Source organism: Gamsiella multidivaricata, assembly GCF_025024155.1.
Source record: "Gamsiella multidivaricata strain RSA 2152 chromosome Unknown BC939scaffold_114, whole genome shotgun sequence".
NCBI classification, from domain to species: domain Eukaryota; kingdom Fungi; phylum Mortierellomycota; class Mortierellomycetes; order Mortierellales; family Mortierellaceae; genus Gamsiella; species Gamsiella multidivaricata.
This window is the reverse complement of record NW_026251822.1, coordinates 18,521-39,537: the sequence shown is the minus strand read 5'-3', so window position 1 is coordinate 39,537 and position 21,017 is coordinate 18,521. Positions and strand designations below refer to the sequence as shown.

Here is a 21,017-nt window from a genome sequence, read left to right as displayed (position 1 = left end):
CTTCGCTCTTGTTGCAAAGACAACTTCATCTCCTTGTTGCCCTTGCTCTTACTGCAACGATTGGTAATGGGCTATTGTTGCTTGGTGCTTGTAATGTCTGCCAACGTTAGTGAGAAATAGCTCACAAACTTCATGATAACGCAGTAAGAATGCAGTTACTGAGAAAGAGAATGGTGCACTGAGCCATGCAGTGCCCCAAGGCAGATTAAGAAAACGAGGAACGGAATAATGGCATTTTTACGACAGAAAATGCCCGCCCCGCTCTTTGGAAAAACGAAAAGGAATGAAGGAAGAAAGGGGAAAAAAGGGTATGGCCATCCTTGATACCGACTCCAAGTCAAGCAATGTACAGGGCGGAAATAAAGAGCAGAATATCCTTAGTACCTCGGAGCTGGTTCACACACTTTCATTATTGCCCAGTTCAATGCAGACAGGATGAAAGTGTACTCTTCTTTGCCCCTCCTGGGTACCAAGGAAATCATCTTCCTTTGTCCTTGTAACCCTTCCCCCCGTCGTCTCCGTCCCTGTCGCCGCGGAAAGTACGCTAATATATAGTGAACAATTGCACAACCTTACAACCTGCCTCAATGATCTACGCTACGATATTGCCCGGACCGAGCCAAGGGTCGAAACCATTAGCTGGAATGCTGCTTTTTTATCCATCCGTTCCGCTGAGAATGCATTCAATGCAGAAGAGCAGTAAACCGAATGCCCTCAGTGACCTCGTTGAGAGAGCCAGGAAAGTGCATTCTATTTTGCATTGTGCAAATGTGCAAACGGGATGAAACACCCAAAGATCCACATTACTGCACTTGCTTTATTCTCATTCCTATGGTTAACTAAACCGAGTATGCCGGATGGCCTGTTGATAAAGATTCATATTTTTTGCTTCGCGACACCACGATCTCATTTTTAGTCAAGATTTTCGAGATTCCAAGGGCTGTAGGGAGAGACTTGCCAAAGGATCGTCTTCAGTATCCATGTCAGGTTCAGGTCCATGTCCAATTCCAGATCCAGTTCCAGATCCAGTTCCAGATCCGGTTCCAGATCCGGTTCCAGATCCAGATCCAACATGAGCTTCCCAACCACCGTCATCTATCCTGGCTGTCCACATCGTTTCATCGTACAGCGGCGCATTCGGTCTTTGTAGAACCTCATCAGACGAACTCGCTAGAGGTGTCGATAGCGAAGGCAATGGCGAAGCACAAAGTCCTTGCTGAACCAAAGTCGATGACCCTTCGCCACCCAGGCAGTGTCCAGCATGCGTTCCTACAGCCATCGATGTCGTGGTTTTGCAAGGCCTGTCGATAGCCTCCTCGTACGTGGGCGGAAAATCCGTCATTGCAGGACGAGTCTCTGACGAGGACACTGGTGTCTGCTTCTCAAAGTGCAATGGTCGGCTATTAGTGTACGATGGATGAAGAAGCATGTGCTGAGGTACTGATTGATGAAGCATGTACAAGCTTGGCTGTGCTTTGATCGACTTGGACGATGAGGAACCTTGCTCGTCCTGCTGGGAAAGAGGTAATGATGACATTGACGCGTTTGGCAATGATGGTAACGAAACTGGAGATAGAGCTGCAGGACCGTTTGTTATCTGGTGCGAGACGGGGGTTGATGCAGAGGACGACGAAGAGGACGAAGGGGAGGATGAGGCTAGATCTGTGGTGTGCATATTGGGGACCTGTGTTTGGTCCTGAAGTGAGATGGGTATGGACGACTCGGAGTTGGTGGGCGAGGTCAATGTGATCACCGGGAAGCCGTCATGGGTGCGCTCCTTTCGAGAGTCGGACCGATCCCAGAAGTAGCCGTGCGCAGACGATCGCGTAGATGGGGTATCCGAGAGTGTCTTCTCTAGGGAAAGATCCCAGTCCTGGTGAACCCGTTGTCCCTTGCGGGTGGCATCTGGGCTGGATTGCTTGCCAAAGAATCGCGCTAGACTGAAGCCCGACGACGAGCTGGCTTGGGTACTGGGCAATCGTCTCATGGCGAGAATGGCGCTCATCTCGGGCGTTGCGGACGATATGCGGGTGAAGGAGGAGAGTGTGGACGGGATCTCTGGAGACTGATGCAACGGGACTCCAACAAGCTGGTGCTGCTGCTGTAGGTGCGAAGATTGAGCGTAGACTTGAAGCTGAGGCTGAGACATGGTGCTCTGAAAGGAATCAGCGCCTGAGCCGGAGACAGGGCGGGGCCTCTCCTTTTGTCTCTGTCTCTGCTTCCTTCTCCTTCTCCGGAGACAAAGTACGGCGAAGCCTACAAGGATTAGAAGTACGACTAAGCCCAAGAGGATATACAGGGCCTTGGCAGTTGGCGACATATTTGAAAGATGCGAGGACGAGGATAGGCGGGCAAGCGAGTCAGAGGATTCTGGGCTGAAGACCAGGCCGTTGGGCTCGCTTTCAGTGTGGGTGAGAAGGGTGTAAGAACGACGTTGGTTGTGGATGAAGTGCTCACTCTGATGCAATATCGAATCCTTGGTGGAGGCCAGCGCAACGTCGAGGCCATGTGGAGCGAGTGTGTCGCGCTTCTGGTGTCGCCTTCTCAGAGTAAGGCATGAGGACGGAGGGGACGAGACTGATACTGGCAGAGATGGCCTGTAATGGCGCTGAAATGGCGGTTGTGACGAAGAGGAAGCGACGGGAGGAAGTGCAGCGGGCGGCAGGGAGTGTGTGAGGAAGAGGTGAGGAAGGCGGGACGGGCCCCGTGGAGGCAGGGCAGACGCGCGACGCTGAGGACGGGGACGAGGGTGTCTGTGTGAAGAAGGAGTTGCAGCAGCAGCAGCAGCAGCAGGACGACTGCTGGCAAGGAGGGCAGCCAATGCGGCAACAACGAAGGAGGGAGTGGAAGGATAGGTGTGTGCAGAGGCAGCAGTGGAGTGCGAGGAAGTGGAGGAGGGGGGAGGAGATGGACAGGCAGACATGGCATGGATGTAGGCTGTCATGGACACATGCACACGATTGTATGACAGAGCGAAGACGAGAGTCAAGCAGGCAGGAGAGGATTGGATGTGATGGAGTGATGGAGGGATGGGGCGATGGTGCGATGGGGCGATGGGTGTGTGCGATGGAGGAGAAGAAAGTGTGGCGACTTGTTGTCGTGTGGGAGTGAGTCTGAGCGGAGAAGAATGACGAAGGGGATTCATTCAATCCCCTACAAGCTATAGTTCTATAGTCTGCAGCAAATAAGCAAATCCAAGCGTGCGGCATATGACTATGGCTATGGCTATGGCTATGGCTTGGATGACTTGGATGACTTGGATGTGACTCTGCTCTGCAGACTGCTGCTGTGGGAGGAGGCCGAGAAGGAGCTGCTCGAGTGCCTGGAAACAAGGGCCGTGCTCCCATGAACCCATGAACCTTTGAACCCATGAAAAATATAAAAATAACACCGAAGGAAGGGCAGCAATGGCCTGGAAATAAAGAGGAGGGAATGCCCTGAAAGGAACAACCTCCCTGGTGTGGAGAACAAGGGAACATTCCTCTTTCTATCTTTCTCTCTCTTTCTCTCTCTTTCTCTCTCTCTTTCTCTCTCTCTTTCTCTCTTTCTCTCTCTCTTTCTCTCTTTCTCTCTCTCTTTCTCTCTTTCTCTCTCTCTTTCTCTCCTCTCTCTCTTCTCTCTCTCCTCTCTCTCCTCTCCTCTCCCATCCCATCCCATCCCATCCCATCCCATCCCATCCCATCCCATCCTTCTTCATCCCCATCTCCAGCCTCTTTTCCATCCCCCATGGCTCTGCAGCAGCACCAGGACCAACCGGCCCACCTCCCTACCCACTCCACCTCCACCCCCAGCAGCAAGTACGCCCTACACCTGTCCTCCCCAATCAACCCCTCTTGCTGAATGACAATAATCCTGAATCCAACTTGCTCTCTCTCTCTCTCTCTCTCTCTCTCTCTCTCTCTCTCTCTCTCTCTCTCTCTCTCTCCCTATCTCTGCACTGCTCAGGTTCATCTCCAAGCTCGGCGCTGGGGCTGTTGCGGGTATCACCGGTGTACTGATCGTCTATCCCCTGGACATGGTCAAGACAAGGTGCGTATTTTTTTTTCTTGTTTTTTGTTTACTGTTGCTGTTGTTGTTGTTGTTGTTGTCTTTAATGCTCATCTATGACTACACACGATCAATTTGCTCATCTCTTAATTCAAAACAGATTACAGAATCAGAAACGAGACGCTGCGGGCAAGCTACAGTACCGAGGCGGGTAAGTCTTCCTCACCAGGGACAGCACAAAGAACAATGTTCAGTTGCGCTAGCACTAAGCACAACCGCCGGATCGTGATAACAAAGAGGCGCTCTAGTCCCACGCTAGACAGAAGGCGCTGTTGTGACCTGAGTCATTCACAAGGCGGAGGATCGGATTTTGCGCTCGGCTTTTTTTTCTTTTTTTCTTTTTTTATTTTTGGTCAGGGCAGTAGCGGGCATCCAACAGACGGTAGACGATTGAGAACCAGATCCGGGCACAGCCACAGGATCTGGGTCTGGATGAGGATCAAAATCAGTACTAGGATGAATACGACTTAAAATATCCAATCTCAACATTGTGCAAAGACATTCACCAACCACCAATGAACAGTAGGACCCCTTGTGGAATACACAGTAGCTCACCCGCCCCAGGCAGCAACTCATCTTTTACTTGTTGTGCGGGCTGCCGTCATTGGGAATCCAACCCACAAAAAAATATCCACCTTCATGACAGCGACCACAACGACGACTATGGCAAGATGCGTCGTGCCAGAGTGCTTTTTTTTTTTTTGTTCGTTTGTTTATCTGACTTTCGATCTCCATTCATCTGTGGGGCCCCTACAAGGAGGGAGAACCGTGGGAATAAAAGGCCGACAAGACGGCAAAGAAAATCATGGGGCACAACAGTCTCTTCAATCTCACCAACCTCTGCAAAAAAAAAAAAAAAAAAAAAAAAGGGTGCTGGACCAAGCCTAACGGGCTGGTCTAAACACCTTTGTTGCGACCACATCACTTCGCCAGTGGATACACGCTACGGCTAGCGGACATACAACAGGGCTGGTGGAATGAATAATCGGCCTTCGATGCAGAAAGCCAAAGACAACGGACAGAAAGTGGCCGTTTTGGTGGCGTTGTGCGTGCGCGCCATATTCAAATGTTTATGCAGCACCGTGGGAAAGAATCTGATGGAATTGTCATTTCTGACTAGGCTGGATTGCTTTCGCCAGGTCGTCGCTAAGGAAGGTGTCCGTGGACTGTACCGGGGCATTGTCCCCAATCTTGTTGGAATCACCCCCGAAAAGGCCATCAAGTTGGCCGTCAATGACTTTTCCCGCGAGTACTGGGCAGCGCAGACCAATGTCTCCGAGGACCAGCTGGCGATCAAGTATGGCATGTTGGCGGGAGCCACCGCAGGTTTCTGTCAAGTCATCGCTACCAACCCCATGGAGATTGTCAAGATTCAGATGCAGGTTGCTGGCTCGCAGAAACTAGCGCCTGGCGAACAACGTCCCACTGCCATGGGCATCGTCCGTTCGCTGGGGCTGCGTGGTCTGTACAGAGGCACACCTGCCACGCTGCTGAGGTATACTGAAACTCCAATAAGTGGCCCTGAATTTTATCCAGTGCTCATATCCTTATCCAGTTGCTGACACTGTGGTTTTGCATAGGGATGTGCCATTCTCGATCATGTTCTTCCCTCTCAATTCATTCCTCAAGCTGCAGGGCGCAGACAAGGATGGCAAGGCATCATTCTCCGTCGTATTGGGTGCCGGTCTCGCTTCAGGTGTCGTTGCAGCCTCCGCCGTCACCCCAGCAGATGGTACAGCGCAATCAACACTGCAAGGACAGCAAATGGGAACAAACCAGGAACAGAACGAGTTACTCACTCTTTGCCTCCTTGACTTTAAACAGTGATCAAAACCAGACTCCAGGTCGCACGTAAACCTGGTGAGCCTGTCTTCAAGGGCATCGCCGACTGCTTCCAGCACATTGTCAGGAATGAGGGTGTCGTAGCATTGTTCAAGGGTGTCGTTCCTCGATCTCTGATCGTTGCCGTAAGTGCAAATGCCAGCATGAAGATCTCGACAGAAACACATTGCTTTATAGATAATCATCTAATGCTATTGCTGACTGCACCACTCCCTCTCATTGTTTGTTATCCAGCCCATGTTTGCCATCGCCCTCGTTGTTTACGACCTGCAACAGCGCTTATTGGGACCATCCAGCATTGAGCTTGGCTCCACTCACGCGGCGATAAACACACCTATCCTAATGCTGGACGGCAAAAAGTAGACCAAAGAAGCCGATCATACCGCCCATGCACTCTCCTGAATTCTCCACTATTTCTTCATGCTCACTCCGTCATCATACTCCAAGCATCTAGTTCTCCCCTCTTTGTTCTGTACTATTTGTTTAGCCCACATAGACCCGTTGTGAACATGCGTCTAAAGCATAGACGCGACTCACTTCTTTGTAGAATAATAAAAAAAAAAATTAGAAACGCGCGCATTGAACAAAGCTACTGGAAGATGCTTGCTCTTTTTTTTTTTTTTTTTTTTTTTTGGCTCAATAATAGTTGCAACAGCCGCAGCTATGTTTTCTACTCGCTGCCGTTTATTTCAGAGAAGAAAAGTCCATAGGCAACAAGATGTTGGCCTCCATGCTGTCGATCAAACGAACTATAGGGATAGAAAGAAATACATCGCGAGCGCATTGTCAACACAGGAACCGAAAAGAAAAAAAGAAAAGCAAACATTGCTTTCGTGTCGTCTTGCTCTGACTTACCAGTGTTATACACAGTCTCGGCCCAGCCATCGACCTTCCAGGCCTGCTCTCGCGTCTTCTTGCGTGTCTCGAGATCACTACAGTTGCATTTAAATAAGGACAAAAGAGCGAAGGTTAGAGTGATTATCAGATGCGAACATGACTTACTAGCTCTGGGTGACTTACGGATAGTTCCACATGTGGTGGACATAGTTCAGCTTTCCGAGCTGGGAGAACCAAGCACCGACAGGTTCGCAAAACTGGCGTCGACACTCGAGTCCTCGGCGCCAGTTTGTCTCCCATTCAAGCAAATTGCCAGGCTATATCATTCCGGTACGAGGGTGGAGCTAATGTGTTAAAGTTCATCTTTTCGAATAGCATGATATATTCCTCTTGATCACGTTCTTTCATATACCTTCAGGAGATACGTTCTCATCTCATAGATTCCTCCGAGATCGACTGGTGGCCTGGATTTCCAGAACGCAAACTCGAGACAAATCTGGTTGTCGCGACTGAGCAACATGGGTCGCAAATCTTTCAAGAACTTTTGATAGCCCTATTACGCGCAATTGAAGCAGTTGAGGAATTAGCTATGTACATTTATATGACAATTATGGACAAGGAAGGTGTCCCTGATACAAAAAAGGACTTCAAGGAAGAAGGCGATAGCGAGGCGTCTTACCGGGTCCTTTCGCAATCGGTTCATTTCTTGAGTGTGGCCCAGATAGCCGCCATCGAACTCCCAGATATGGACTATGTAAATAATAGGTACACATAATGCATGAAAAAAAAAGTGAGCAAGTGTTAACGACAGCGAACAGTTGAGCAGCAGATATGGTAGGAAATAAATACGGGGGGCCCTGCTTTTATGCATATTTGAGTTCAGTGCTCTCAAAACCCTGTTGGATGAGCGCGTCTGATCCGTCTGTCCCGCAACATCGCCCCACTTCGTCTCCACTTCCGCACGACCATTTTTGTCCACAACGTGACCACATGACGACAGGCTCGCCCCAATGCTCTTATCTCCCTTCCGCTTCTCTCCTCCCCTCGGTCCTGCAGAAGCACATCGACGATAGTAGCATCAGAGCCTTCAAACCACTATTCCGCCATGGCATCGTCCGTACGAAATGAATAAATACGGAAGCTCGCCCATAGGCATCGGACATAAAACATCAATGGGAGCTGAAACAGCCACATTTTGGTCATGAAGATAAAAGCACTTGCCCGCAGTGTCTAGCTCGCCGATTTCCGTTAACCAGCTTCCAGTCAAACGCAACTTGTTGTTGGATTCTTTGACCAGTCTAGGGAAGACCTCGGATCTATGGCAGCAGAATATGTGACCCGTTGTTACTCGCCCGCATTGCGTCGACATAAAAAGAATCTAAAGTATACCATGGCCTCGCATCGGAAGGAGTTTCGCATTGCGTAGTAAAACGGCCTGGGAGGTCACTTACACCAATTGAACATAGTCATCGAAGCGCTCAGGTCGAATGCGATGCTCTGGTGGCAGCAGATAGTGGTAATAATAACCTCCATGTCAGTACTATTCACAATCATTCTCAGTAGGAACGTCGACCTCAAAGAGTTATCGTTAGGCAGTTGTTTAAACACTTACTCTGCAGCTCATGGACGTATTTACCACGAGACAAGGAAGCCCCCCAAGACTCCTGGCTCTGGACTTTCGGGAGCGACCCTGACCCATGAAGAATACTGTTGACGATGCCGCTGACCTTCCCCAGCGGTTTGCCGGAAGATGAGGAGTCCCTGTCCGAATCGGTGCTGGTTTGGACAGATTGGGCAGATGCTTGTGTCTGACTGGGGTCAGACGAGGAAGAGTGGCTCTTGTTGGACGAGAAAACTCTCAGTTGCGCCGGCGACGCGGGTTGCTGAGCATGGAAGCGGTAGGCGTTCCTGAGGGGGGCGGCACCAAACAGGCGAGCAGGACTTCTAGCAAGGACCGACATGGCTTTCGTATAATTGTGGAAAAGAGTATATAAATCACAGAAAGAGTGGGGAGGTGAGTGAGGAGAAAGATAAAGAAGAGAAGGAAAGAAGCAAAGGGCGTGGGTAATGGTAATGCGCGTGCTGGTTGGTGATACAGGCGCATACGTACACAAGCTTACAATCATCATGTACGTATCCCGCTCGTGATAAAAGCAGTCCTCCCTTTCCCCTCCACAAAAAGGGTTCTCCCCATCAGCTCCACCTTCCTTCGATCACCACCTAAAAAAATACAACGCCAAGAACAGGACCACCAACCACGACTCATGCAGCGTACTCGCCAGGCATGCTCGCAGGCCATGCGTCCTATCCAACAACAGCCATCCTGGATGGAAACCATCATCCACCGCCCCATCCGTGTTGAATGCTGGACCTGTCTCCGTCCTGCCTGGCTCCATCGCAACCAACACGACGCTTCGCCCTTGGACTGGACTTGTCCGAACTGCCTGACCCATCAGAAACGGGACAAGGTATGTCCTGGTCTTCCTATGAGCTGTAGCTGAGACTTTTTCTTGGGAGAAGACGAGGATGCACGGCCATCGACCACGACACTCACCACTATTCACCCGCTTTGGAATCTTCCTGTAGGATGGGACCATTGTGCCGGTGCCAGAGATGTTCGACAGCACTTTGAACGAGGATGTGTCGGCCCGTATTTGTAAGACAATCTCTTTTGCACTACAATACCGAACATCTAGACATGGCAAAGGACTTCACAGACGGACAGCGTGATAGACGGCGTGATAAACGGTCATTGCGTGTTCAAAAACGATTGGCACCCAAACAAGTAGATCTCTCAACTATCAGGAAACTTCAGGCATTTATCTTTCAGCTTGGGAGAAAGAGTAGAATATCAGGCGAGGACAGGCGGATAGCAGGCATCCTTCGTTCTATATAGGATAGGACCAGATCGTTGCTGTCAGAGAAATATGGGAATGGAAGCAGCATCTGTAACTCGCCGATCAGCTTACAAGGCGATATATCACTGACATTGGGGACGATTTGTATAATTTTTTTTGCAGCTCGTAGCCTGAAAAGTCGGAGACGTCCGAGCGCTGGTAACCCACACAGCTCGTCCCAGGGAAACTTTTTCTGTGAAATGTGCAACGGTCATCAGCGCATCGTCTATCAACTGCTTAGCAACTACATTCCAGACGAGGAGGTAAGTTCTTTACTGCTCCATGCTTCGTTTTAAGTAACACCATGCGCGCTCTGAATACCAGCCTGTCCTCGCTAACTAGGAACATGCCATGCAATTCATACTGACAAATTCAACAACTTCTCAACGCACTCTTCCAAGGACGAAAACTATGAGACGTACTACGGAAACGCAGACACATACAGGCGACAACTGGAGGAACGATACCCATTAGCCTGCGCAAACTGCTTGGATAAAGTTCATAAAGAACTGGCGCAGCAAAACTACCGGATTAAATCAAGCTTACTGAATTCAACACTGAGTAAAAGTCGAGGAGATCACATCAGACCCACTCGAAAATACCCGAGTCTACCATGGCTCTTGACAGGATTCAGTTGGACATTTGCACATGCAGAGTTGATGGCCGTCGAGGCAGTTGGTATGTGCTTTTATCTTCTACTCTGATACCAGTCAGCGACCGTTATGTCTCGATCACCATTTTTACTATGAGGTGTCTCACATTTGTTGCCACATCCTATGCAACTTCGATGCTGCTATAGGTGCATTAGGCTCAGATATACTTCCAAGTCTATGGGTTTTCGACCTTTCAAGGCGCCTGGTACGCGCGGCAGGAACATTCACTATTCATAATACAGCAAGAGGAATATCAGGATTCAATCTGTCGGCCATGTTGCCTTGGTCATCATCCTTTGGACAACTGTTTCTAAGGCTGTCTAAAGACGAGCAATCCGCGATCATTGTGGCGACCCTGGCGATCTTCTCGATCGTAGGATTCTTTTGGGATCCCCTGGCATTCACAGTTCAAAAATCGCCATGGATACGAATCCGGACTCGCTGGTACTACCACTGGATGCGGATGTGTGCTCTCCTCCTCTCGGCGCTACAGTACTACTGCCTCTTCTCATGGAAACCGCAACAGGATCCGTTTTGGGCGTACGGCATTCTCCTAGTTACGCATCTCCTGTATGTTGTAGCATTCATTAATAGTCGGTACTTGCAGGAACCCTTGACGTTCAAACAGGGCAATTCGGTCACACACACACTCGCCGCAAAAGCTTTGGACAGTGACAGTCCCAAGGTACCGTTGATTATTATTCTGCATCTATTTGAATCACCTTCCAGCCTTTTGTTAACATACAACACTCATATCCTCAACTTTTTCTTTTGACTTTATGTGTGTGTCTGTTTCTTACTGGGAAACCATAGATATCAGCAAGGACGACAAATGCCTTGCCTACATCATCCCGCGCTAGGACATATCAATCTACAAATACCGCCATATCGAGTAGTATGTCGCTTCACGGCGTCGCAGGATCTCGCTCGGTCTCGCCGGACGTTAACGACATCAATTGGTCACCCAAGAAGCCGTCTTCCACAGCGACTGCACGTCTGCCAGCTCAGTTCGGTATGTATCGGGACCCGAGTCTTACGGCAAGGCAGGACGAAACTTCTATGCTCTCAGGTACGACTTGGGCAGGACACGCTGGATCACTTCAAGCACAGCAGTCCATCGTACTCGGTGGCGCCTCTATGGCCATGGACAACAAGTTTCGCTCGCGTGCGTATGAGCCTTCTCCCCTAGCCGACCCGTCTCTCATCACCAACATGAGTCTGAACAACATCTCATTGGGGAAGATGTTTGGTTTCCCATCTGCAACGTTCCAACCACCAGAAAATCATTTTGCCCATCGCTCTGGAGGTCAACATCGAGTGAAGGAATCGGATACTTGGTCCTATCGCAGGTCGACAAAGCCAGGGTCGTCCGGACTAGACCGTTCTTCTCCTCTGCGCTCACGCCCATCGCTTCATTCAGGATTTTCTGACAACGCCGAAGTTGATATGGACGACGACGAGGGCGAAGTGCGGAACTCGAGGATACCCTCTGGCCTGTCAGGCACGAACTTTGGCTTTGAGACCGATAATGACCATCTTTCGTCATTTGGCAGCAGCTCTATGAATGACTCATCAAAGAATGGCTGGGCTGTCGATGGTCGAGAGGCATTTGCAGCACAACGGTACTTCCCACCCGAGCCGGAGACAGGACTAGAGGACAACTTTTTTGGTGTTGTCAAAATTGTAGACGACTACTTGCCGCCATCACCAGAGCCTCGAAGTATTGTGGGCAGGAATCTCATGCTCAAAAAACGGATGGCTCGGCTATGGCTCGCACTTATGTTGCTTTGTCGAAGCGAAGTGCTCTGGAAGGTAATGTATCTGCTTCATCGCGCAAATCAACTTGATTCTCTTGGTGTTCTGTTATGTTTTTGACTGAAATTTGCGCCCTTCTAATCTCGTCTTTGACTGTCATGCTAATTGGACTAGGCTATGGGGATATGGTCATGGCAGCAGGATTGGGCACGTCAAGCCCTCTTTATTGCAGTGATGCTGCACGCGACAGCGTTCTGGATACTAGATGAATATCGCACCGTGGGTCGCTATTTAGACAAGAAGCCTGCATCTGCAGGCAAAAACAACGCGCCAGGGAGTGCCGACCCCTTTGAGCCAAGGATCATTGACAAAGTGTGCTCAGTAAGAGATATTCTGTTGTTGTTATTGCTGCTGTTGTTACAGTAGTGATATGAATCACGTCTTTTCCACCAGTCCACGGCCCGCATCATGACACCCCGTGCTTCAATTCCATTCCGCTGTTTCTTAGAACACCCTGTTGTTGCTGCTGTTGATACGGATAGTGAACGTCTTCTGGATGCTAGGCGATACTTTCTGGTCGCATAATACTTCCTCTGGAGATCCTTGGTCCCAACTGGATAATCATGTTGATACGACACGAGATGCTGCAGCAAAACTGGACGTGATGGACTGGTCACCAAGGATTGTGCATTGGATAGCCCCATGGATCAGGAGTCAGGACGCAGTTCGAATGCTCGCATTGCAAGCAGGATGGGTGCAGGATGGTCTGACAATAGTATTACTGGTCGTCTTAATGGCCTTTGGGGCCGGCCTGCACACAGCAAAGTCCCACGCTCGTTAAAGATAATAAAGCTCTATATAATATTTCAATTGATATACGTGGCATGCAGGCCAAGTCAACCCCTTTTGTTCCAACACAACATTTTTCTCATCCATCATCCTCATCAGCAGCGACCAATAATCAATAAACATCAAAAGACGAGCAGAACATTGGCAACCCAGAAACAAGCGATTGGCAGCGCTGTGAATACAGCATTCCTCTGATAAAAATAAAAGATCATGGACTTCTTCGCGAGTGGTCTTAATGCTCTGCGGGGCCAAAAGGGCCAGCACCAAACAGGATCCGAGACAGTGGACAGACTATGCGAAAGAATCGAACATGGAACTCTTCTCGAGGATCGACGCGCGTCCGTCCTTGCCCTCAAAGCTTGCGCCAGAGAGCACAAAAGAGTATGCATGACCTCAGGCCTCAATGATTGAGACTCGATGAGAATGAATGAATGAATGAATGAGAGTGTCAGGAATGACTGGATGACCCTCAGCAGTTGGGAATGAATGCACCGGCGCTGACTCTGCGGGGATATCTTCATATGCACATAACTTAGGATATTGCAACGCGCGGTGTCCTTGTACTGTGCAAGGTCCTCCGACAGGACTCCATGGATATCGACATTAGCAAGGCAGTTCTGGAAACCCTAACAGTGCTTTGCCAGCCTGACTCGGTAAGCCTTTGGGTTTTCTATAGCGATATATTGGGCTGTCGAAAAACGCAGCATTTCAATGCAAAAAGATCTTCATGCTTAGCAGCCGTATGCTCTCTATCTTGCTTTTAGGATCATGAAGAATCTCGGGAGTTTGCGCTGGAAATGTCAAATGCGTTTCTTCAGGTAAGCATCTTGAACTGCTGTCGAACATCATCTGTATAGGGCTAACCAAAATTATTTATCTGAATTTTGGACATGGTATCGGCACCACAGGATGCAGGCAACGTTGCTATTCTTCTGGATATGCTCGAGGAAAGCGATTTCTACGTGCGGTTCCATGTGGTATCGTTGATGTCGGTACTCGTACTGAACAACACGCCGCGCCTGCAGGAGTGCGTTCTCACCTCACCCATGGGCATGTCGAGGCTGATGGCTCTTCTAGACGACCGGCGTGAGATTATTCGCAACGGTAGGACGACATGCTGCATGTTTCATCTGCTATATCAGACGGTCTGGAATACATTTCTAACGAGCCTCGCATTTTGTCTGCATGAATAGAGGGGCTTTTACTGTTGATCTCGCTTACAGAGTCGAATGCAGATTTGCAAAAAATCGTTGCCTTTGAAAACGCGTTCGAACGCTTACTGGCCATCATTGACGACGAAGGAGCCATTTCGGGCGGCATCATTGTCCAAGACTGTCTGCAACTAGTGCAGAATCTTCTGAGATACAATGTCTCAAATCAGGTACAGTGCTGTGGGCTTACGAAGAGTTGGGGAAAGAAGCACATTACAGATATGCATTGTTTTGCTTATAGCATCCTTCCAACTTGTCCACCCTTATTTACCCGCCTAAAGAACTACTTCCGTGAGACGAGCTGCATTCAGCGGATTCCTGCCTTGTTCGAGGAGGAGACGATAGATGACAGTGGAAGGCACAACTACGCTGGGAAAGATGTATGGTCGGATCAAAAAGGCAACAACATGATCATGGTCCTGGAGCTGATCCGTGTCCTCGTTGTTCCAGACCACTCAAATACCATTCCCAACCAGGTAAACCGATTATGCTGGTATCTCATTTGAAGTCTGTCCTAGATGTTCTGAAACGGAACAGAGCTGACTATCTACCGCTGTCTATTGACTGCTGTGTTCAGAAATCGATGTATCAATGCGGGATCCTTCAACTCCTAATCGACCTCTCATTGGCATCCAGTGCTCCGCAAAGGGTGAAAGCCAGTGCGTTCTATGCCTTGGCAGAGCTAATCCGGCTGAACAAGGTCAACCAGGATGCGCTGTCCAAAGCCGTCATTACACCTGCGCATCCGCCACTTGCGCCCTCTGAAAACCTCTCGTCATCACTAACACCTCCTGGTCGATCATCAGCTCAACTATCCCGCTCTTCTTTTCAATCCGGACGCGGCTCTGCGCAGGGCGACCGGTTTCCTCACGGCTATCGCCACCTAGAACCTCGTGAACGCTGCCCGGCAATAGTGGAGGTGGTCGCCATAGCAGTGGGACAATACCCAGGATGCACGTACTCTGTGAGGGCCGCAGCAACTTGTCTTTTCCAGGTACGCATGTCTATCGGGTGCTGCCAAGCTTTCAATAAGCAAACGAGCATGAAAGAGCGTGCTTGACCTATTGATGATTTTGACTGTTATCTTAGACCTTCGTTTTGGAGAATCCCGATACACAAATGGTGCTCGCTACAACTTTGAACCCTCCGCCTGAAGACAACCCAAATACTGCTTCTAATGGTAAGCCGTGAATTCATTTCTGCGCATATTCGCTGCATGTAGCACCCCATGTAAATAAACATTGACGGATGTCTTTTTTTGTATGACGATTTCATATAGAAAAACCACGGTCTCCAGGGACGCTGCTGTTGGGCGCACTGCAGGGCTGGCAGGACGATGCGGAAACGGCATCTACGGACCCGTACAACAGTTGGTTTGCAACCGTGTTGTTTTCTCATATTCTACAAAACAATGCTCGCGCAAAGGCCATCGCACTCGCCATTACCTTTGGCGACGAAGAACATGGTGCGTTCGACTGAAAGATCTACGTGACACTTTCTTCATTATTATTATTATTATTTTTTGGTGATTGTGCGCATGGGTAATTTGATCTCATCTAATCACGGTGTATTGTTGCTGTTATTCTTGAAGGTGAAGACCCAGTGTCGTTGATCCACGCCATAGCAGCAGCTTTGATGGTAGCTGTCAAAGGACGGGCAGACGTTCGGGTGGCACTAGGATATCTCGCTCTGCTCTGCGTATGGTGCTACGACAGCCCCAAAAGCATCAAAGACTTTTTGTCCGAAGGCGCCCATCTCCAATTTGTAAGTCTGGTTATCTTTTGGCACTCTAAGATGGGTGGATTGAATATCCTGTTGTCTCTGCTTCGTGTCGTGCGAGTTGTGCTGACTCGGTACTACTTAATTGGTTTTGCTGTTGTTCTTACAGTTGATCGAGCTAATTAGTCCATCGTCCAAGGAAGACTTGATGGTTCAGGGTTTGGCGGCGTTCTTGTTGGGGATCTGCTATGAATTCAATTGGGAACAGGATGCTCTTATCAGCCGGGCGACTATTCAGCCGATTATCCTGAGCCGTATTGGGCTGGATCACTTTGCGGCCTGCATCACTCGTGTCCGTGAGTCGAAGCCATTCAACGCTGCGGTGCCGTTTATGGTAGTTCTTCCGTCGGAGGAGAGCGAGGGAAGATTGCCGGGACTCTATTTCGACTATTCGTTTGTTGAGTTCATGAAGAGGACATTTGGTACGTTTCGCGGCTGCTCGTGTATTCTTCAAAGCAGGCATGGAAAACAACGATACTGATATATAGAGACACTGTTCTCTTTTACTTGAGTATAGAGCGGACACAGAAATCGATAACACTATCGCCAGACAACAGGCAGTCGCAGCAGACATCATCGCAAACTACCAATGCCGAGATTGAGATCCAGCTGGCGTCAATGCAGTCCAAGGTGACGACACAGAACGCAGAGATGGAAGAGCTACGGGCGGCACTGGATGAGTCTCAGCGCATGCTAGCTCAGCAGGTATGTGTATGCGATGAAGGCGGTGGCATCCGTATATTTTTATCTGGGGTGTTTTCTCATTCACATGCTATGCTTCCTTTTGTCGAATTCAAAACTAATGCTTGTGTTCAGGCCCATGAACGTCAGGAATACGAACGTGAACTAGCAGAAATGCGGGAGAAGCTGCGCGAGAGCGAAGCGCGGCACACGGCCCTTGAGAGGGAGCATGAGGACTTGTTGATCTGCCTTGCAGAACAAGACGAGGAGCTGACGGTAGTGAAGGAAAGGCTGTTGTCGCTGGGGGTGGGCGGAGGGCATGCACCGTAGGAAGGGAGATTAGGAGGGCATAGGTAGATGATGAAGGTGGAGTGCAGAGGATGAAGGGATGCGGTGTAATAAAGAAAGAAAGAAAGAAAGAAAGAAAGAAAGAAAGAAAGAAAGGAAGGAAGGAAGAAAGGAACGCCTTTGTCCACTCTTGGAGCTGAGGAGGATGGAGAAGTGGGTGCCGCCTGCAGCCAATCAGAAGAGAGCGCCATTTTTCTTCTCACGCTCTTTCCCCCCCTCGGTTCCTTTCCTCTTTGTTTCCTGACTCTCTTACTCTCTGACTCTCTTACTCCCTTACTCTCTTACTCTCTTTCTTACTCTCTCGTCCGAGCAAGAACTCCTTCATCCCTTTTCTTTTTCTTTCTTTCTTTCTTTTCTTTTTCTTTTTCTTTTTCTTTTTCTTTTTCTTTTTTCTCCCTTCTTTCTTCTTCTTTTCCTTTCTTCCGCGCTTCCCTCCCCACTCACCCTTCCCCCCCGCGTTCTCTATCGGCCCGTGCCTGTCCTGGTCGCCCTCCTCTCTTTCGCTCACTCCTGAGGCTCCTCTGTAACTGTACAGCTCCACTTTGCTACTCTTCTTACCCGCAGAGGAACACCAACACCGCCTATTTTCTTCTCCAATGCTGTCCCTCAGAAACATCCACAGACCTGTCTCCCGCTGGGCGCGGCCTGGTCTGCCCCTGAACAAGGTACAGTCCCCAAAGGAATCTCGTCTTCTTCGCCTCCTCCCCATGGACCCAATCAATCAGATCGAATCTCCTCCACCAATCAAAAACACTCTAATCACATCTCTCTGATCGCTTTTTTCCCTCTCCTTAACCCGATCTGTCAAAGACCGACTTGCCTGCTCTTGTTTGAGTGCCTGAATCCTTTTGGCTTGTCCATTAATTCTTCTTATTATTATTTTTTTATTTATCTTTTGTTATGCATTCTGTGGTGATACAGGCCTATACAACCGAGCGAACGCGCCAGCCGCTGCACGAGCAATGGGCCAAGCTGGCTACAAAGGAACTCAAGGGTAAGAGCCCTGAAGAGGTCCTTACCTGGCGAACCGCAGAGGGATTGAATGTCAAGCCTGTCTACACCCAGGCCGATACCAAGAGCATTCCTGACGAGATCCCCGGCGCATTTCCCTTCACCCGTGGTCCATACGCTTCCATGTACACTGCCAGACCGTGGACTGTCCGCCAGGTACGTGGACTCGCGCGGTTGCTGCGTGTGCTTGGCTGGGTCCCGATTTACCGGAAGACTTTGTTCTACTTTATGAGAAAAAACAAAAACACAAAAACTTATTTTGATCTAACAAATGTTACCATCGTTCACCCGTGGCTCCATCTAGTATGCCGGATTCAGTACCGTCGAGGAATCCAACAAGTTTTACCGCAAGAACTTGGCTGCGGGTCAGCAGGGTCTCAGTGTTGCCTTTGATCTCGCCACCCATCGAGGGTAATAAGTTGGCAGGAATATGCCTGCTTTGAAAGCATAGGTTCAAGCTGAAAGAACACAACATTGACTTCCGACACTATTTGTATCCGGATTACATAGATATGACTCTGACCATCCAAGAGCTGTTGGAGATGTCGGTATGGCTGGAGTCGCTATCGACTCGGTCGAGGATACGAAGGTATGTAAGCAATTGACCTCATAAAGTCCTTTTTCTTCGAATTGCTTGCTTTGAATGTTGCAATCTCTTGGACGAGAACGACTAATCTGATCTGTTGCCTTCGTCTTTCTTTCGCTTTTCGGCACACTAGATTCTTTTTGATGGGATCCCGCTTAACAAAATGTCCGTCTCAATGACAATGAACGGTGCGGTGCTGCCAATTCTCGCCATGTTCATCGTTGCGGGACTGGAACAGGCAAGTTTGTCTTTGTCTTTTATGTACCCTACATGCTTTCTTATAGCTTCATTATCTTTTAAAACACGCCTCTCATTCCTGTCCTTTCTATTACAAACAACATTACTGGTGTAAATAGGGCGCCAAATTGGCAGAATTGTCAGGAACGATCCAGAACGATATTTTGAAAGAGTTTATGGTGCGCAACACATTCATCTATCCCCCAGAGCCATCCATGAAAATCATTGGCGATATCTTTTCCTACACCTCTGAAAACATGCCCAAGTACAACTCGATCTCGATTTCTGGATACCACATGCAGGAAGCAGGAGCCGACAATGTTCTCGAGATGGCTTTTACAATTGCGGATGGATTAGAGTACATTCGCACGGGACTCAAGGCGGGCATGACCGTCGACCAATTCGCCCCCCGTCTCTCCTTCTTCTGGGCCATTGGCATGAACTTTTACATGGAGATCGCAAAGATGAGGGCCGCCCGTCGTCTCTGGGCTGTCCTCGTCAAGGAGAAGTTCCAGCCCAAGAGTGAAAAGAGTTTGCTGCTGCGAACACATTGCCAGACCTCTGGATGGTCCCTGACGGAGCAGGTACGTTGTGTAGGCAAAGCTGCTTGATATTAGTATCCCACTTTTCTCCTGCTTTCCCACTCATCAGTCGCTACTACAATAGGATCCCTACAATAATGTCATCCGCACCACTGTCGAGGCCATGGCTGCCACTCTTGGAGGCACTCAATCCCTTCATACAAACGCATTCGATGAGGCCATTGGATTGCCTACCGAATTCAGTGCACGCATTGCCCGTAATACCCAGCTAATTCTGCAGGAAGAGGCCTTCATTCCAAAGGTCGCCGATCCTTGGGGTGGGTCGTACATGATGGAGTCCATGACTAATGACATGTACGACGCTGCGAAGCAGATTGTTGAGGAGGTCGAGGCCATGGGAGGCATGGCCAAGGCCGTGGCCAGTGGCATGCCCAAGCTGCGAATCGAAGAATCAGCAGCCAAAAAGCAAGCTCGCATTGATTCTGGTCAAGGTGAGCTATCGACTCGTGTTTTCAGTCGTACATTGATATGCGATGCGCGAAAACGAGCGTTGACCTTGGACGTTCATCTCATGATCTTGTACTCTTATTTTTGTTCGCGATAATAGACACGATTGTTGGTGTCAACAAGTATAGATTGGCCAAGGAGGATCCGATCGATGTTCTGGCTATCGATAACACTGCTGTCAGACTGGGTCAGACCAGGCGCTTGGAGAACATGAGAAAGACCAGAAACGCAGAAAAGGCTGCTGCATGTCTAGAGGCGCTGACAGAGTGTGCCAAGACAGGAAAGGGTAACTTGCTCGGCCTTGCAGTCGAGGCAGCGAAAGAGAGGTGCTCTGTGGGCGAGATTTCGGATGCGCTGGAAAAGATTTGGGGCCGTCACTCACCCACAATCCGTGTGGTCTCTGGTGCATACAAGTCCGAGTACGGTGACAGCAGCGATGTGAGCGACACCATTTCATTGGTTGAGAAGTTTTTGAAGGCTCAGGGAAGACGGCCACGTCTGCTGGTAGCCAAGATGGGTCAGGATGGACACGACCGTGGTGCGAAGGTCATTGCGTCTGGCTTTGCGGATCTCGGCTTTGACGTGGATGTCGGACCTCTCTTCCAGACACCAGCGGAGGTTGCTCGCCAGGCCATCGATGCTGATGTGCACGTTGTTGGTGTTTCGTCCCAGGCTGCGGGCCACAAGACACTGGTCCCACAGCTGATTGCGGAACTCAAGAAGCAGGGTGCTGGCGACAAGCTGGTCATCTGCGGCGGAGTGATCCCTCAGCAGGACTACCAGTTTTTGTTTGATGCTGGTGTGACCTCTGTGTTCGGTCCTGGAACACGCATCCCCGTTGCAGCACAGGAGGTTGTGAACAAGATTGAGGAGAAGCTGAAGGTGTAGAATGTTATACGGAGCGTTGCGGACAAGGTGTAGGAGAATAAAATTAGATTCATGAGCACACTCAGCATTGGAGTCCTTGCAGCAGAAACAGAGGAAGCAATAGCACTGCTTTTATTTGTCCATAGAATATGGTTATTCGTAAACACTACACGAGAATTGAAGATGAAAACGACTGCTCTGCGCCTCAGGCTTTCTAGTCAAAGACTGATGATTAAAGAATAAAGATGGAGAATAAGAAAAAAAAAAAAAATGGCGCTATTCTCAGATACAAGGCGCCCTACAAGGATTAAAGAGTTATGCACAGAAAAAGAAGTGCGAAAGTGCACTTTTGCGATACGATGAATGGG

The 21,017-nt window shown here is 49.4% G+C and overlaps 7 protein-coding genes across 7 annotated transcripts; 5 read left to right on the top strand and 2 right to left on the bottom strand.

The window, feature by feature from the left end:
* Positions 1 to 694: 694 nt before the first annotated feature.
* Positions 695 to 2,772, bottom strand: BC939DRAFT_467941 (uncharacterized protein). The gene has a single exon (XM_051557861.1). It carries the CDS (start codon positions 2,318 to 2,320, stop codon positions 917 to 919), a length of 1,404 nt encoding a protein of 467 aa, XP_051406814.1. The 5' UTR covers positions 2,321 to 2,772; the 3' UTR covers positions 695 to 916.
* BC939DRAFT_467939 (uncharacterized protein) lies at positions 2,772 to 3,137 on the top strand. Its single transcript, XM_051557860.1, has one exon. The coding sequence runs from the start codon at positions 2,821 to 2,823 to the stop codon at positions 3,109 to 3,111; it is 291 nt and encodes a 96-aa protein (XP_051406813.1). The 5' UTR covers positions 2,772 to 2,820; the 3' UTR covers positions 3,112 to 3,137.
* A 504-nt stretch (positions 3,138 to 3,641) lies between these two features.
* Positions 3,642 to 6,464, top strand: BC939DRAFT_467936 (mitochondrial carrier domain-containing protein). The gene is made up of 7 exons (XM_051557859.1): positions 3,642 to 3,797; positions 3,946 to 4,029; positions 4,148 to 4,198; positions 5,168 to 5,542; positions 5,628 to 5,779; positions 5,872 to 6,014; positions 6,124 to 6,464. Exons 1-7 carry the CDS (start codon positions 3,727 to 3,729, stop codon positions 6,250 to 6,252), a joined length of 1,005 nt encoding a protein of 334 aa, XP_051406812.1. The 5' UTR covers positions 3,642 to 3,726; the 3' UTR covers positions 6,253 to 6,464.
* A 49-nt stretch (positions 6,465 to 6,513) lies between these two features.
* Positions 6,514 to 8,775, bottom strand: BC939DRAFT_467931 (uncharacterized protein). The gene is made up of 8 exons (XM_051557858.1): positions 8,339 to 8,775; positions 8,178 to 8,223; positions 7,948 to 8,042; positions 7,406 to 7,476; positions 7,139 to 7,279; positions 6,910 to 7,043; positions 6,745 to 6,821; positions 6,514 to 6,638 (listed from the first exon to the last, which is right to left on the bottom strand). The coding sequence occupies exons 1-8, from the start codon at positions 8,685 to 8,687 to the stop codon at positions 6,574 to 6,576; spliced, it is 978 nt and encodes a 325-aa protein (XP_051406811.1). The 5' UTR covers positions 8,688 to 8,775; the 3' UTR covers positions 6,514 to 6,573.
* BC939DRAFT_467922 (Ima1 N-terminal domain-containing protein) lies at positions 8,776 to 12,915 on the top strand. The gene is made up of 8 exons (XM_051557857.1): positions 8,776 to 9,194; positions 9,313 to 9,382; positions 9,747 to 9,886; positions 10,025 to 10,301; positions 10,423 to 10,961; positions 11,090 to 12,088; positions 12,206 to 12,412; positions 12,540 to 12,915. Exons 1-8 carry the CDS (start codon positions 8,991 to 8,993, stop codon positions 12,870 to 12,872), a joined length of 2,769 nt encoding a protein of 922 aa, XP_051406810.1. The 5' UTR covers positions 8,776 to 8,990; the 3' UTR covers positions 12,873 to 12,915.
* BC939DRAFT_467911 (p115 like vesicle tethering protein) lies at positions 12,916 to 17,055 on the top strand. The gene is made up of 13 exons (XM_051557856.1): positions 12,916 to 13,261; positions 13,417 to 13,533; positions 13,645 to 13,698; positions 13,789 to 13,984; positions 14,074 to 14,261; positions 14,373 to 14,567; positions 14,669 to 15,085; positions 15,181 to 15,271; positions 15,371 to 15,556; positions 15,683 to 15,855; positions 15,980 to 16,292; positions 16,388 to 16,575; positions 16,687 to 17,055. Exons 1-13 carry the CDS (start codon positions 13,091 to 13,093, stop codon positions 16,879 to 16,881), a joined length of 2,484 nt encoding a protein of 827 aa, XP_051406809.1. The 5' UTR covers positions 12,916 to 13,090; the 3' UTR covers positions 16,882 to 17,055.
* Positions 17,056 to 17,188: 133 nt separating this feature from the next.
* Positions 17,189 to 20,982, top strand: BC939DRAFT_31615 (methylmalonyl-coenzyme A mutase-like protein). Its single transcript, XM_051551494.1, has 8 exons — positions 17,189 to 17,564; positions 17,821 to 18,066; positions 18,215 to 18,321; positions 18,421 to 18,499; positions 18,630 to 18,734; positions 18,853 to 19,317; positions 19,400 to 19,766; positions 19,883 to 20,982. Exons 1-8 carry the CDS (start codon positions 17,496 to 17,498, stop codon positions 20,668 to 20,670), a joined length of 2,226 nt encoding a protein of 741 aa, XP_051406808.1. The 5' UTR covers positions 17,189 to 17,495; the 3' UTR covers positions 20,671 to 20,982.
* The last annotated feature ends 35 nt before the right edge of the window (positions 20,983 to 21,017 follow it).